Source organism: Bombus affinis, chromosome 4 (genome assembly GCF_024516045.1).
Source record: "Bombus affinis isolate iyBomAffi1 chromosome 4, iyBomAffi1.2, whole genome shotgun sequence".
In the NCBI taxonomy this organism is placed as follows: domain Eukaryota; kingdom Metazoa; phylum Arthropoda; class Insecta; order Hymenoptera; family Apidae; genus Bombus; species Bombus affinis.
Genome location: NC_066347.1, coordinates 14,615,346 through 14,632,366, shown reverse-complemented (window position 1 = coordinate 14,632,366; position 17,021 = coordinate 14,615,346). Strand labels below are relative to the sequence as shown.

Genomic DNA, 17,021 nt, shown 5'->3' with positions numbered 1-17,021 from the left:
AATAAATAAAAGTTTTACCGTCGCCCTTTCAATAACTATTAAAACACAGCCATGATCCATATTCTGCATGAATCCTCATCCATCGCTATTTGTCTTGTTTTAGTAACAATCGCCCACGTAATATAAATACACTCACCAAAAGCTTTAATATCACAAGAAATTACCATTTTTACCAAATTACACGATTACCACTTGTTCGTGTTAAATTACAGTACGCATGAATGTGCCAATTAATCGTATCTGATAAAGGAACTGTTTCCCTATTCGATCAAATGTAAATATTCTTTAATCGTAATATTTCGAACTATCGTAAGAAACCTTTATGCGATAAATGTTACCAGTATTGATAAATCAATATTTTATTGTTCCAACGTTTTCACGCATTGATACCGTGCAATATGACGTTTCGTTCGTTGCATTTTTCTAATGGCCACAGCAATAGGAAATTTCGTAGTTTTATTCGATCTTAGACAACAGCATCGGTATTTGTCTAGTACAAAAAGATTTGTATCGATCCGACGCAAAAGTAATGGGAATCAGCACTCTAAAAAATGAAACACTGAATTGGAAGATTGTTTTTTTTCTTTCAAGGCAGTAACGAGTTTGCGTTCGATATATTTTCCCGCGATTTTCCTTTTATCGTTGATGCTTGAACCTAACGAGAAATCGAGAGAGTGTTTCTACTGTGTTTAATAAGTTAAAACCTTTTACGGAGCTTGGTCGTTTCGAAGTACAAAAATTTCTGTCAAAAAATATTGCTTTCTATACTTTGCCATGTTTTTTCGAATTTTAATTGCAACGTTAGACCTGCACATGTTGCGTCAATTTCATTGTCTAACAATGAATAACGCAATTTAGGCAGAACAATTTTTATAAGACATGATTATAATGAATTGTATCGTTACGATGGATCCAACATTATTCGAACGAACTGGTATTTTGAGAAACGAAGCAGCTGAAGACTGTGATACACTCGTAAAAACCCATATACGTACATATTTTATTACATCGACGTATTTGGTTCGTCGGAATGTCAATTCGTCGATATATGCACCCACTACAACGATAATCTTAGAACAACGAAACGAAAAGCAACGTACTATGGTGGGGAATAAATTCTATTATTTAGGATGTAAATTCGTAAAATATTGTTTTCAAATTGATATTTTAGAATGTTGCGTCGATTTAATAGAAATTGGATTTTAATCAAGGAATTTTTCCGTTATTAAACGAGACAGAACTCTTATTCCTTTATCAAACATAATTCCTCTCTGTTCAGTGTTATATTCTTTGGAGAAGATTCCATCACAGTTCCTATTAACTTTACCGAGCTCCCTCTTAAAAGTATTAAAGACATTAACGACCCACTGTATATAGCACCAGTAACTTATAAAAACTTGCGAGGACTTTCTAATTCCTGTAGCTCCTGTTGTTTGACGTTGAAGAAAACTTCTTATGCTTTAAATAAAACGAGTAAAATTCCGAAGGTTAGATTCCTAATGCAGTCGATGCAGAAACACATCATCATCGATATTCAGACACAGGCGTTTCATTAATACCGTACATTGCTCAATTTACACGGATTCACATCGCCACTGCATTAAACATTTATCGCTATACATACCATATTTTTAGCCACTTTGAAACACTAGTGTGTTTGCTTGAACCGCTTTCGCATACTACCGTCTTTTCCTCGCTGCGCATTTTCTCTATTCTACTTTAACTATTCAAACAGTTTCGACTGTATTATTCAGAACAAACTCTAGAATTATGTATAAATAATTTGGATCACTTTTGGAAGAGAATAAATAGAACGGAATAAATCTACAACCTTAAAGGCAAATCCTTGGTACAATTAAGCACACTTTCGTTTTAATAATAATGCTACCGTAATACCCATGAGCGAGATAATAATCTAGATTCATTGATCCAGATTCTGTAAGAATAATAAATCGTTCGTAATAATAGAGACGCGGAACCGTATTATATCTGCTTTCAATGTAAATCCCATTATAACCTCGAATTTCAAAATTAGAGTTCCAAGTTGTATCTAAAGAACACTTTGTTCGTGAAACAATACTCCTAGCTTACATTGTCCAATGAATATTCGCTAAAAATCCAATGTCTATCGTCATGGAATAATTCGTTGTCACATCGATCTTCCTCGATCAATATCAAGCACGGGCAAAAGTATGACAGCAAAAACTAATATCTTTTCAGTTCGTTCGTACGCACGTTACGAAAAAAAAGAGTAACAAAAAGCCATTAAACCTTAAAAAAAAGCCATAAAATCTCCCCAACAGTAGTTTGCAAAAGTACGATAAAACCGATAGAAGTATCCAGGGGATAAAACATTGCGTCATAATCAAAGACTGCAAACCACGATGCTCGGTGTATATCTAACACCCTGTAGCAAAATAAAAAATAGAAAAGAAAAAGAAAAATTGTGTCATTCACAACTTCACACGCACCCTGTCGAACAAGCCTCCCGTCACGATCCGAGGCAGAGATAAGCGTAAGCTACGACTACCATTTGCTGTTTCTTTGCTCCTTGACTAAGTCCGCGAATGGTCGTATCCTTTATAATAATCCAATCGTACGTGTTTCTTATTTTCCCTTTCTTATTAAAGCCACTCGAATGACACATGCGATAAAGAAGCAGAAATGGCAAAAGGGAAAGGTACACGGTAGACGGTAAAAATTCACCAAACGAAAAGAGAAAAAGATATTTAACAAAATACCGAAAGCACAAAAGTAGATTGGTATCTAATTACGCAGAAATTAAAAAAAAAAAAGACAAAATGAATAAAGAAAAGGTAGGAATTACTAGCAAAAGCGATTATTAGCGGATGTTCGAGCGTAAGCCTACTCTCTGTTCTCTTATAAAAGATTAAAAAAAAAAAAAAAAAAAAAGAAAAAGAAATTGTAGGGAAGGTAGGAGTTGTCCACTGTGATTCCAAGTTGTTTCGCGATCGTCTCTGGTCTCGCCGCGTATCACTTAATCAGAAACATTTTCCTTAGGCGGCTAGCGGACGAGGACGACGAACTGTCGGAGGTACAGCCGGACGCGGTGCCACCGGAAGTTCGCGAATGGCTGGCTTCGACCTTTACCAGACAGCTTGCGACCACGAGGCGGAAGGCAGACGAGAAGCCAAAGTTCCGCTCGGTCGCGCACGCCATCAGGGCAGGAATCTTCGTCGATCGGATTTACAGGCGGGTCACCAATATCGCGTTCATGCAGTTCCCGCCGGAAGTGGTTAGAGTGCTCAAGGTATGCCGGGTGCATTCGATACGAGCTTTATCCGACGCCTGTCGTGCGAAATTTGCGCGCAAACATGATTGACGATGAGTAATATTTATACAAGACGATATCTTTCGATCGATGAATTTGTCGAGATTTTCACACACTTGTACAGACATTTGTTCGTACTTCTTTTAACGCGTAACGTCGTTTAGGTATCTTTTTCTACAGCTTCGAATGGTAAATTTTTGTATGGAACTGATCTTTTATTTTCTAACGAGTTTTGATTTTTGATTTTATAACGCGTCTTTGGGCAGAAAGTAGCGTTTTTGAAGAGACACCAATAGATTCTAAAATTTTGTACCATGGTGTATTACTTCAGTGCTTTAATTTTTCTTTGTCATTTGCTAAAACGTATGTAGATAGTATAATACTTTCACGGTGTAGCACAAGAGAGATTCAGACAAGCCATTATTAAATATTTGAAATATAATATGTAAATATAGAGTACGAAATTTGACAGCCGTTTTGCATCCTGAAACTGATCTCATCAGCTGATCATAGCTATAGGTCGCTTGTCTCTGGAAGAAGTCTGAACTTTTATATCGTTACCACGATCTGGTAGATGATATTTATCTTTGTGCCGGAAATACACATTGAAATTTATATATCTCTGTTTAAGACTTTAGACGATTGGTCCTTTGACGTATTTTCATTAAACGAAGCCGCGATGGGAGCTCCAGTGAAATATCTCGGCTATGATCTATTGAATCGATACGGCATGATCCACAAATTTAAAGTCCCTGCAACAGTGTTGGAGTGCTTCTTGGGAAGAGTCGAAGAGGGTTACTGCAGGCATCGAAATCCGTATCATAATAATCTTCACGCAGCTGATGTCGCACAGACTATGCACTACATTTTGTGTCAAGTAGGACTTATGGTAAGTCAATCAATTAAAAAGTGTATCAGTGACTCAACGATATTCCATCGTTTATCATTATATGTCGAGTAGGTATATTGGCATTTAAATTACGATGAAAATAACTTAGATAATTATTAATTGAATCAATGTGAATTATTTAAAAAAAAAGATGAATTATTATTATTACTTATTATCTTGTTCGAGATGAATATTTCAATATGAAATGAAATAATTTTCTACAGTCTTTTAAGAAGGAAATTCAATATTGTTACTTTGCTTTGATATTGACACAATTCAAAAAACGTAAATTTTAGGGAGAAGGCATTTTAAAATTTATAAAGAAATTTTCGTGAGTCATTCCAACGACACTAAGGCTGACTTAATAGAAACTATGCCACTATTTGCGAAAGTGGTACAACCGATCACGAAACAACCGATGATGAGCCAGTGTTTCTGTAAAAGTAAGGCCATGTTGATAACGATTTAAGTAATAACATTGTCCTCTGACGTAAAACTGACGGAATTACAAGCGTACCGTCTTACACGGTAAAAGTACAAGCATGATGTAAACTGTAATGTAAATTTTTCGGTTGTGCCGCTATGAAAGCAAAGTAGCGATACGACGAATTATTTAATTAGAAATCGCGACATTCCAAACTTATTTCAAGTGGTTTATCGTAAACAACTTTCCACGCCGGACCTAACAAAAATCAAACGTAACTAATCAAAAGTTGAAAATCCGAAGCAATTCACGCTCGAACGGAGAAAACCACTTCACCCACTAGTTTCCCACCCCCGTCGAGTTCTCGAACCAGACTACCACTATATCGAGCTGTTTCTAGTTTAAAAGTTAGCTGGCACTTGTGCCGCTTGACACGCGAGTCACTCGAGAATCTGCGCGCAAAACGAATAAATCGAGGTTTGCGGAGGGTGAAAAACAAATTTCGCTTTCGCCCGATATCCTCGATAACGATTTTCAGACCACTTTCTAGGAAAATTGTTCATTTACCAGGGATTACACGCGCGCGAACAGACGAAACGCTTGCTTGTTTGCAGAATTGGCTGACCGACCTGGAGATTTTCGCCACGCTGGTTGCGGCGATTATTCACGACTACGAGCACACTGGGACCACAAACAATTTCCACGTAATGTCCGGTAGCGATACGGCTCTACTCTACAACGATCGAGCCGTCCTGGAAAATCACCACATCTCCGCGAGTTTCCGGTACGTACGCGGAAAACGTCGGTCCTGTGTGTACGTTCGATCCCTTGATGATTGTCGGCCATTTTCGTTGTAATTTGTGCGCCGTTATACCGCGAACAACCGTCCTCCTCTCACACGTAAATCTTGCCATTCGACGAAATTGTAATTGATGCACGACACGAAGTGCGAAACGTTAACGCTTTGCGGTTTAAATTCCACCGGATGCTTTATGCTGATCGATTTGCGTGAAGTTTGACATATCCTATGGTGTTACGCGGTTTATCGATATTCCAGTATAATTTGGTATTTGATTCTCTTGAATTATGATTTACCAACCGATAATACAATAAAGCCTCCCTTATCCGAAATAACAGGGAGCCAAAACTGTTTCGACGATAGAATCCAATAGAATCCGAGTTTTCGGATAATGTAACAATCGGTTCTTTCCTTTGAAATTTCATTGATTCAAATGTAAATTAAGATTAATGGTAAATTAAGATTAGTATCTTTAGATGTTTGTAAATTCCTCCTCTTTTCGGCCGCTAAGTCACGTAATTTTCTCGTTATAAATAATCGCATACAGTTACATTCTTTTTGTACTTCGAATCGTCGAAACTCTTTTTCAAATACCACGAACGCCTTGGCACGAATTGTCAGCTTTTCATTACCACTCTCGTTTGCCGTTTCCATTTATGTAAAATCGTTGCTATTATCGTCTTTATCGCAATGAAACTGTTTCATTGCGCCGGTATATCTAAGCTTTTCCTTCCGTTGCCAGCATCAGTGGACTACGTGCTTTAGATAGCTTTCAATTTTTGCTTTGGTATTATCTGTAACTATGGTTTTTCCAACGCCATGTATTTTTGTTAATTCCGTTGCATTTACAGCACCTTCGTGTTTTTAATCACGCCGTATTTCGTTTCATTTGTCGTATTACTTTCATATCGCATCCTCATAACCAGAATTCATTCGATCGAATAAAGCAAAAAATACATTGTATGCGAGCACTAATAAAATATGCAAATATTTGAAATGGAACAAGCCATTCCTTTACCGGGAAATATTATGTCCGGATATTAGGGTATTCGGATAAGGGATGTTCTAATATGGGGCGGACAGGGGCTCCACCGTATTAGCTAAGAATTGACAAGTTACAACTTGTAGATTATAGATTTCACTCTTACAATCTCGTAACATTTTACCAAATAATAAAATGTAATTTTTCTTCGTTAACTATATCGTTGTAACGTAAGGATAGTTCTTGTTACCGGTAAATTACGTAAACCGTGATTCGTAAAATTTTATTAATAATATCGTTTCAATAACGCAAAAGGGTTTACATTGATATATTATTATTTGCATTCTATGGCTATTGATATACAAATTTAAACGGTTAATGAAATACGGACAGAGAATTATGAAACGTGTTTTAATTATTTTAAAGTGTATTTTAAAGGAGAGAATATATTTAATCGCTGTTGATAACGTTATAGAGGGTTGAATATCATAATATATTTTCTAATGTACTCAAATTTTAATAAACGCGGTATTATTTCGAAATTACATTTTATGGTCTTCTAGCTGCAGAAATATGCATCTAAATTTTTTTTATCGGGGCTATTACAATAAAACTGCAGTTATCTAAACTCGTCGCTCGCTAAACAATTTATACAATTGCAGTTTATGTAATAGGAGATCACCAATTTTCCACGCTACTTATTATTTATTGTTCGTATAATAGCAGTTCACGTTTAGATAAATAAATTTAATTAGCCATTAATTAAAATTTTGTTCCGACAAATAGTGCTGTATCGTATATATTTCTTTTTGTGGGAACAACACTTTGGTTGTTGCATATTTGTTACATAACTCAAATTACTCGGAAAATAGCTTGAACATTTAATTATTTATTTTCTTGCAATATCGATGAATTTTTGTAAAAAAAAGAATGAATTAAAATGGATTAGAATTCTCATAGAAATTAAGAAAAGTAATGGAATTTTTGCTGCAACTGGAAGGTCAGCTAATGATACCAAGAATAATTTAAAAGACAGATAAGTTTATCAAGATATATTTCAGGATATTGAGAGAAGATGAATGCAATATATTACAAAATCTATCGAGGGAGGAATTCCGAGAATTTCGTTCGTTGGTGATCGACATGGTACTGGCAACCGACATGAGCTTTCACTTCCAACAACTGAAAAACATGAAAAACATTCTGAGCTTGGCAGAGCCCAGCGTTGACAAAAGCAAAGCTGTCAGTCTGGTTCTCCATTGTTGCGACATCTCGCATCCGGCTAAAAGATGGGATCTTCATCACAGGTAGAACTTTTACTCCTATTGTAAGCAATTGAACGATTGTTGTGCACGAAATTCTTTCCCTGCAATGACGTACAACTTGCGATACAAGTTCTACGTAATCTATTACGTACAAAACATTGTAATGACAGAGACAAGTGTACTCGATCCAATTAAATTTTATTTCTTCGTTATCAATGACAGAAAAGTGCTTCTTTTTCGCTATCTCTTACACAATTGGTTATTTAAAATGGTATTTACACATTTTCTTTACCAAGAACTTCCAATGATTAATGGGAAGTTTAATTTTTTATCTAGTATTTAATTCAAGAGTTATTTTCTACATTTCAGAGGATAGAATTTTTTATTTTCAAACGTTCTAGCGTTGCCCAATATTCGACTTTAAAAAACAACAGTTACTACTTTTAATTGCAAACCTATAGAACTTAGTTTCACGTTAATCGTTTTACAAGTTCGATCTTTCCTAACAATGTTATTTAAATCATGCATATCGTCGAAAATTGTTTAGTCTATGAAAATTGTCTTTCTTTAATCGTTCTAAGAAATAAATTTACCTAACGTCACCGATGACCATCGCGGCAGCCAACGTGTTAAGCAATACACAGTCGCTTTCTCGAAAATTCCCTTGGAATTCGCCGTTATTTACGAGGGAAGACGTATCGAATAAAATTTTAAAGCTGGACAAATAAAAAACGATGACGTTGTTTCTTTCCACTCAGATGGACAATGCAACTATTGGAAGAGTTCTTCCGGCAGGGGGATAAAGAGAATGCTCTCGGCTTGCCGTTTTCTCCGCTATGCGACCGTAACAATACCCTGGTAGCTGAATCGCAAATAGGATTCATCGAGTTTATCGTCGAGCCCAGCATGCAGGTGTGCAGCGACATGTTGGAGACGGTTCTCGCTCCGTTGAATATAAAGGAGAATGTGGACGAATCGAACGACGGTGAGCGAAAGCCTATCTATGTCACGCTTTAATGCGTTTCACTTGCCCCCACTCTGTGAAATCTATTCAAATGACGAATAATTCATAGGGTCCGTTGGAGAAAGCAAGAGATTCAAGATCGGTAAACCTTGGATTCCTTGCCTCGGTGACAACAAGAAAATTTGGAAGGAACAAGCTGTTCGAGGTATCTTCATCAAGATTATTTTTACATTTATAGAATCTGGAGGAAAAGAGCTGTCCACGATATCAGGACACGGAGAATTAAGCTCTCTTGTGTATTCTCAAATATTAATAATTAACATTTCTTCGTGGAAGTTCATAATTTTACGAACTCAAAGAAAAGAAGGGGTTTCCTCTTAAAGACAAATCTTTTCACCTTCTAAATATTATAACGAGTAATTTACTTTGAGTATTTTGTATACCTACACGCGTTATACATGATGTGAAAATTTGTCACCTTTAAATTTCTCGTAAACATTCATAGCATATCGATAGCAATAGATCTTCTGCGAATACATATTTCGTAAAATTGGTGTCTCAGTAAATACTCAGTAAATATCTATTCATGTAAATATTATTCATGTATTCGGTAAATATTATTCTTTTTCTTTTCTTGTTTAATTTGAGATCGAGAAAGAAATAGAAATAGAGATACATGTGGTAGAACAAAAACAAACAGCGACCTTTTACATCCTTACTGAGATAAATCAAATTTATCATTACTATATCATTTTATTTGTTATTTTACCTGTCAACAGACGCCGAGGCAAGAGCGCAAAAGGAGCAAGCGCAAAAGGAGCAAGCGCAGAAGGAGCAAGAGCAAAAGGCGGGCAGCGAAAGCCGCGAGGACAGCGACACGACGCAGCCAGCATCCGAGGAATGAAAAATCCAGCGAGCCGTTCTATTTTTCAAGAATATATGTAATTTTAGGCTACGAAGAAGCTCGTGATTCCACACACAGCAGAATATCTACCGCGTTGTGTCTGTCTCAGTGACACGTCTAAACGAATCGCGCGTCACCAAGAAAGTGATTTCCCTCGACGATCGAGCGAACGCGCGAAAGGTCAAGTGTACGATTAAAAAGAATACTCCCACGACTATTTATACCGTTTGTTCACCACACTACAAACAATTCTTCACCGATTTCGCTGTATTTCGACGATCACTCCACCTTTTTATCGATCGACCAAAAATTATCGATGTCTCTACGCGTCTTCAATTTCTCGTCTTGATTTTTCTCGCGGTCGAACGTAGCCTTTGCATAATCGATGCCATCAATAGTCCTTGCTCTTATTCTCGCTCTTTCGTTGTCGAGAAATCTTCGCGATTTGTAAATACAACAGAAGCTTCGCGGCATTTTTCTTACGCTACGCTACTGTCGAGCAGGTCGCGGTCTTTTCGTAGCTTTTAAGCTCTGAAAGTGACGCCTTAACCGACGATGTTCGATCGTCGAACGCGGTGATACTAAACGTAAATCGTGATCGAAAGAAATTCAAATTTTAAGAAGAGGATGGCCCAAAATCTTGTTGTTTCGTTTATGTGAGTGTCGTTCGTCGTATTTTCTTAAAACTTTGAAGTATATAAATATCATTCGTGAATTCGTGAAGAATTTGCGTTAAAAAGGGGTCAATAAAAGGGAACATTCCTTCGCAATTGCTCAATGTGAACGAAGATCAATTGTTGACTTTCGATCGATGAAAAATTCAATAAATGTAGGTCATAGTTGAATTATAATACACAATGGTATGACTTGTACATTCTTTATAAAATTAGCATACTATTCGAGGATCGTGAGTTGTCGCTTAGTCACATCAGCTTTTAACAAACGATATACTTTGCGATTTTTGTTACGTCATCGTACAATCATAGTTTGTACTATCTTTTGATCGAAAATAGAGCGTAACGCTCATCAAAAACATTATGTCGATGTAATTTTACTCTTAAACGAACGTATAATTAAAATTAGAAAATTGTTAGGAATATAACTAACTGTACGATGCGATTCTGTAATGAAAACGGGAAACCTATACTGACAGATTTAAAGGGATTTAGTAGCTAAATGTTGAATTATAAGGAAAAAAAGAAGCGGGCAAACGATCAAGGCGTTACTTTCTCAGCTTACTTTACGCGTAAATATTACTATGAAAACGTAGAGATATAGTCGAGTTTCTATCGTAAGCGTAGCCTAAAGTTACCAGCTGCAATAGGCGGCAAAAATCGAGTACACGTTAACACACACATACATCTACACATGCAGCAAACAAACATACATATATACAGAAAAGAAAAGAGAAAGAGAAGATCGTAAACGTACTTACAATTAGAGGCACAATTGTCTGTTCGCGATGAAGTGGTAGCGCGTGTGAAAGGACGCTAACATCAACACGTCGACGGGTTTTCCATAGCGTTTCGCCGTTGGAGCGCTGTCTTTGTCCGTACCTGTTTTTTCTTACAATTAGTGTATAACTAAAAGCATACGTTTTTTCATAGAAACGAAGACTTTCATCTTTGAGGGAGGAAAAGAAATAATATTGAATTCGATCATTTAACGAGCTATACTAACTAATAACTGCTCATAATCCTCGTTTCTCATAAAATCCTTGAAATTCATGGTTTCTTAAAGTACCGATCATTTGCTACGAGCACTCAGCCAATCTCTTGTTCGTAAATAATATTCTACGTTTATAGGGAGGCACGAAATAAAAATTATTTGCTATTTTCACCTTTTTTTACAAAATCTTTGAAATTTCTAATTTATTGAATTATTTTAAGGATGCTGTAAACCCTGACTTAAACTCACGAACATCCGTAGATTCGTAAGTGCGAGAGTTTTGCGTATAACATTAGGGTATCTGAGAAATATTACGTAACGTCGATCATTTTACTCGAGTTATTTTCACATCATCTATCCAAAGAAAAAAATAAAAAGGGTAAAAAAAGCTTAGGAGGCTGCTCGCGCTAATTCTAATGGCATACATTTCCTTCTTTCTACTTGGTGGATTTAAGGGATACCATGAAATCTCTAATCGAGATTCAATTTATTAATATATAAATCTAATTCTAATCGTGTTATATGTAAATTCTCTTCGCTAATGACCAAGTCATCATAAGGAAGAATTTTTCTTTTTCTTTTTTTTTTTTTTTACGAATACGTAATATTTTTAACGCTGGAACTACCAACAGCTAAAGTATAAAACTCGTACCAAGCAAATCGATACGCAGGATACATAAAGATAGATATAGCGTAGAAAGACCACTTTATCAAAAATCATTCAAATCCTTCAAAGTAAATCATTTTAGATCTATGTATAAAACTATCGTGAAAAATTACGAACCGATCATTTTCACTACTCTGCTAGTTCTTACGCCAAAGACACCCTAATATTTGAGCAAAACATATTTTTCATAGCTTTACCACAAATAACTTGATCGAGATACTAGTACGAAGCTTGTAGAATTGATAGACGCAGGCTGGCTGTCGCACAAGTGTCGAATTCCATGCGAACTTCATACGAGGAGAATTTGACATTCTTCTTGACGGGATGTGGCGAAGTTAAAAGCCTTGAGGCTACGCCGAGCCCAATCTTCGATACGCTCGCGCAATACGCGTCAGGTTCCCGCGACCAGAAAAGCTTACACTTGCCTTCTCGAAACTTCGACCGGCCGATTGGCACGGAGAAAGGCGAAAACTTGCTTCTTTTCCAAGAAGGTCCGATTTCTCCAGTTCGATTCACTCGTGAGCTTGAACTTATAAAGTTTCGAAGAAACTTAAGATCCTTTACGAAATTGCTGAGCGTTTCGTTCGAAATTCGAGACAGATCGCTGCTTTGATTCGACTTCTGGAATATTTCTCTTTTAAAGTAACTTTCATATTATTCCATACATTGATTAATTATCTGCACAAGTTGAAACGCCTTGCTAACTAAAGTTGATTAATCGAATCGTGTTTCACAAGTTGGCCACGTCGAGGAGCTTCTCTTAGCACTTTCCAATCTTTGCTTCAGTCTCTGATATTTACTTACGCTTTACTCGAGAATTTTGAAGAAAATAAAAAGAAAAAATATAAATCCTAGTGAAATTTACACGATATAAACGACTGAAAAATCGAACACCATTTCGAGCTACGTGACGTCCAATGGATAAATAATAAACAAAGCAACCGACGCTTAACAAAAATATTAGAGAATCGATGAAATTGGATAAAAGAACCGATTTTTAAACGCAACAATCGGGTGAAAGAAGCGTAACGAGTAGAAATCGGCGATTGAAGGGAACGAACGAAACGAGAACAGACGAGCATCGAATCGGGAAGAATCGGACTTAAATCAAGCTGTGTGAGTTAGATTCATAGGGGTGTAACGTCGTTGTACATACTTACATTAGATGTGTATTCGTATACACGTAAAGGTACAGCTTTAATGTATGTAAATGTAATGTAAAAGAGATATCACTAGCGTTTACTTAACGTGTGCTATGTTTCGTGTACATGTACATACATACATAAACGAGAAAGGGACGGAGTAGGTGTGTTTCTGCACATTTCAAGCGCAATGTCGCGAGAAACGCGAACTGGTAATTACGAACGCGTCTAGTTTGTACGTTCGATCGAACATATCGGGGAATCGCATCGTTTTATCCTGTTAACTTTGATCGATTGAACGATAAGCGAAGAGGAGAATCCTTTGAAATCGAGGCTCACGACGTTCGTCGAGAACGACGTAATGCGACGTGAACTGCATTATAGGATCTAATAAACGGAGGAACCTTTAGCGCGCGTACATTTGTAAGGAACATAGAGGATGCATAGGACAAAGTCTTTCGCTCGAAGATTAAACATATCCGTCCTGTATTTATTTGATTTCTCTCCTTCGCGTACGTGTCGTGTTTCATTGACGTAGAACTTCATGCTGCTTGGTACGGATGAGATATCGTATCGCATTCCGCTGAATCTCTGGGATACTATGATCTAAATTATTCAAGATAGCTTGTACCAATGAAACGATATGCATTTAATCGTATGTAATCTCTGAAAATGTACCTGCTTTACAATTCTACAAATGATTTTTGGAATTTACAACTGAAAGTGCTTGTACAGAATTGCATCTAAGATAGTTGAACTAGCGCACGTTACGATTGAATTGAAAATTTCCATCCCTTTCTATTCAAACGTGATGATGAACGACGAAGTCTTACGAACCTCTCGCTATAAATATATTTCAAGCGAAAATGTTTTAATTTAAAAACTTCCTCCAAGCTTTTTCATAAAGTTTCCTCTCACGACTGTACGGGTAAAAAGAAACGAAAGATTGAAATCTCATCCAAGCAATTAAAACTAATCGCCGTCGAAAGAAAGAAATGTAACATGTTCCAGGAACACGACCCGTATCTCCTTTATGTGCGAGTAAGTTAATTGTACATACGTGGAAGAAATCGTGGGCGAGATAAGTTGCCTGTTCGCAACGCAACAAAGGAACATTCGCGTGTTTTTTTCTTTAGGGCGATTTCCCAAGTAAGACTGTGCACGAGGTTCGAATTCGTTGCAGCGGATCGTTTCGAAAGCCAAGCACGCTGCTCGAGCGATTTTAATGTGTTTGCATGCTCGCATTCGTCGCGACGCGAACGCGACCACGCACTTGCCACTTTTGCGTTACGTGCTCAGCACGAAAGTTCATTTTCCTTACTGCAGCGGACGAGGGGCCAAAACGCGTGATAGAATTTAAAGAGAAACAAAAAAGAAAAAAGACAAAAAAGAGACAGTACATTTGGAACCATGCTCGTACCAAGAGAATATTTCGATAGGAAACGCGCGAGCGAAAACGCAACGTTAAGTAGGTACGCATTGTATGCTGTCTACTCGATGCTTTTGATTTTTGGTTGATCGTAGTACCACGGTAAAAAAATTATGATCGTACAAAAGTGAATAATAATTGTAAGACGCGTAGTTTGAGATGGAGAGAGCTCGATGCAGAAATTATCGCAAGGGGAATTAATTCTATCGAACATCGACAGCCATTGTATTTTTTGGTTTTCTCTGAAAGGTGCGCAATTTTTAGAAAGTTAATCTGTTTTAATAAGAAAATTTGCAGTCAATGAAATTAGTATTTCACTGGTTACAATTTCAAGTTCGATTCGTCAGTGTGCTTCGAATATTTATTATCTAAATCTTTAATCAAATCTTCGATGGAATTGAATTTACATTATGACGAATACGACGTACGTTTCGCTAACAGCTGTTTCAATTCCTAACAATCAATTCTAAAATTCCAGCATAATTTTACAAAATTAATTTAATTACCGCAGGTGAACATTCCATATCTACTTAGTTTCATAAATTGTGATTCCACCTGCTAAGAATTTGTCCATACTTCCTTCCAGTTCAGATCAACTTATTTCACCGCGATACAACTATATCTAAATTTATCCTACGAAAATCTATCCCGTTCTTTCGTCAAGTTATCGCGCGTACGTTTCTCTATCGAGCTCTTCGAACTCTCGTTAAAACGAGTCCTCTTCAACGTCGTTCGTATTCGCTCGCGCCACTCAGTCTCACCTTAATCGTCTAACTTTTTTCAAACAAATTCTGGCCTTTCCTAGTAGAACAGTGAAAACAAATACGTATCAAGGTCACCTTACGATTCAAAACATAAAATTAAGAGCCGCGTAACGCGTACTTGATACGTATAACCTATTGTAACGCTTTGCTCTAGGTGTACCTAGTAAATAAAATATAAAAAGAAGTATAAAGAAAACGAAGAGAAGAAAAAAATAGCCTGAACGCGACACGTGGCTCGTGTACAGGAGGTCGCGAGAGAAGGATCGATATTACACGACAAAGAGGCTTGGAACAACAATATTCGACCAATAATCGTAATTCATAAGATAAGCTAACTCAAAGATACACCTACATAAACACTCACACGCATACATACAATGTACACGTACACCGGATGTGCGCATAAAAGAGCACCACTTAAGCCCCAAAGTGTACAAAAGTTCGATTTCCATTGATTTTCATAAAGGAACGTTATATAATCGGCGATTATATAAGAAAACTCGTCGATTAAGCATACATTATGAGGAGAAAATATGGGAATCGAACGAGTATTGTACGCTTTTCGTTCTTTCCTCCAGTTTTTTCGTTCGTCGTTCCTCCGTTCAACGTTCGTTTAATCGGCACAATTAACCGCAACAGATGTGTACATAATCGATAAAAGAAACCATACAGCACCGTGTCCGTTTGATGTGATGTAATTAAGTAATAACGTCTAAGTGAAACAAAGATATGGTACGGGAGAATATATATTAATATAAATACAAAATATAAAGTATAAATACACGTCGTGTATAATTAGTACTGTATTCTGCATAAATTCACCGAGAAATAAAAAAATACTCGATTACTCATAGTAATTAGTTATTCAGCCCGTGACAACCTTTTCTCCTTGACTCTTTTTTTTTTTTACTCCACTATCGGCCACATCGACAACGCGGAAATTCTTCCTTTGTCGTTTTCGCTAGTAAAATATGCAAATACGAGGATGGCGACCGTATCGGTAAATTAACAACTTTCTGCGAAACTTTGCCAGTCGATGTCAGGAATATTCGTCAAAGTGTAAAAGATTAGCACGCTATTTGCGCGCGATTTTTTCATATTTTTCTGTACAAAACCGTGGACGAAATTTATATTTTGTATAGAGACTCTTGCACCTGTTATATTCGAACTGCAGTTCCACCGAGTTAACTACCAGAAGATAATGAGCTAGACGAAAAGCGTCATTGTCTTTCAATTAGTTCGCTCGATCTCCCCAAGAGGTCGACCGTATCTCTTAAAGATATCCTCCCCGGAGAAAAAGAAAAAGCAGATAATCTTGATTCTTCTGATCTTCTTAGATCTTACTTTATCGGTGTGGCTACAGGAGAATAAAACCTTATGAAAGCCTATCCAATGGAAGATGACTTTTATATGGTACAATTCGCTCTTTCGTCTCTCGAGAGTAATCCCATGGATCCCAGATGACATCGCGTGGAGATGAATGGATATGGCTAGAGCCACAACGTTGAAGTTCCTCGTGTTAGTTAATAGCAAGCGAAGGAGAAACACTGGCTGCTTATCGGTTTTTGACGTACTTGTAACTAATAGAAAATCCTGCACACCTTGGCCAGCCAATAATTACCAACAGTCGTTTCCTTGCATTTACCGTGTGTACCACAGTATCGCAGAGAATATTACATTACTCGTGGAATTACTTAACAAAGAAATTATGCAAAGGAAAATAGGAATGAAATCTATTCAATACGAGGAAAACCTAGATGGCCGCACGGCAGACACTAGGTGGAGATACAACATGGCCCTCCCCCAAAAGGATACAGAAGACAAACACAGAA

The 17,021-nt window shown here is 37.0% G+C and overlaps 1 protein-coding gene across 9 annotated transcripts in view; it reads left to right on the top strand.

The window, feature by feature from the left end:
- The window catches only part of LOC126915553 (dual specificity calcium/calmodulin-dependent 3',5'-cyclic nucleotide phosphodiesterase 1-like), a 212,929-nt gene extending 196,893 nt beyond the window's left edge, over window positions 1–16,036 (top strand). For all 9 annotated transcript variants that reach the window (XM_050720316.1, XM_050720317.1, XM_050720315.1 and 6 more), the window contains 7 exons: window positions 3,022–3,271; window positions 3,924–4,181; window positions 5,220–5,389; window positions 7,448–7,693; window positions 8,410–8,636; window positions 8,725–8,820; window positions 9,395–16,036. In XM_050720316.1, coding sequence (XP_050576273.1) covers window positions 3,022–3,271; window positions 3,924–4,181; window positions 5,220–5,389; window positions 7,448–7,693; window positions 8,410–8,636; window positions 8,725–8,820; window positions 9,395–9,519 — 1,372 coding nt within the window. In that variant the 3' untranslated portion in view covers window positions 9,520–16,036. The remainder of the gene's footprint in view (window positions 1–3,021; window positions 3,272–3,923; window positions 4,182–5,219; window positions 5,390–7,447; window positions 7,694–8,409; window positions 8,637–8,724; window positions 8,821–9,394) is intronic.
- Window positions 16,037–17,021: the final 985 nt, after the last annotated feature.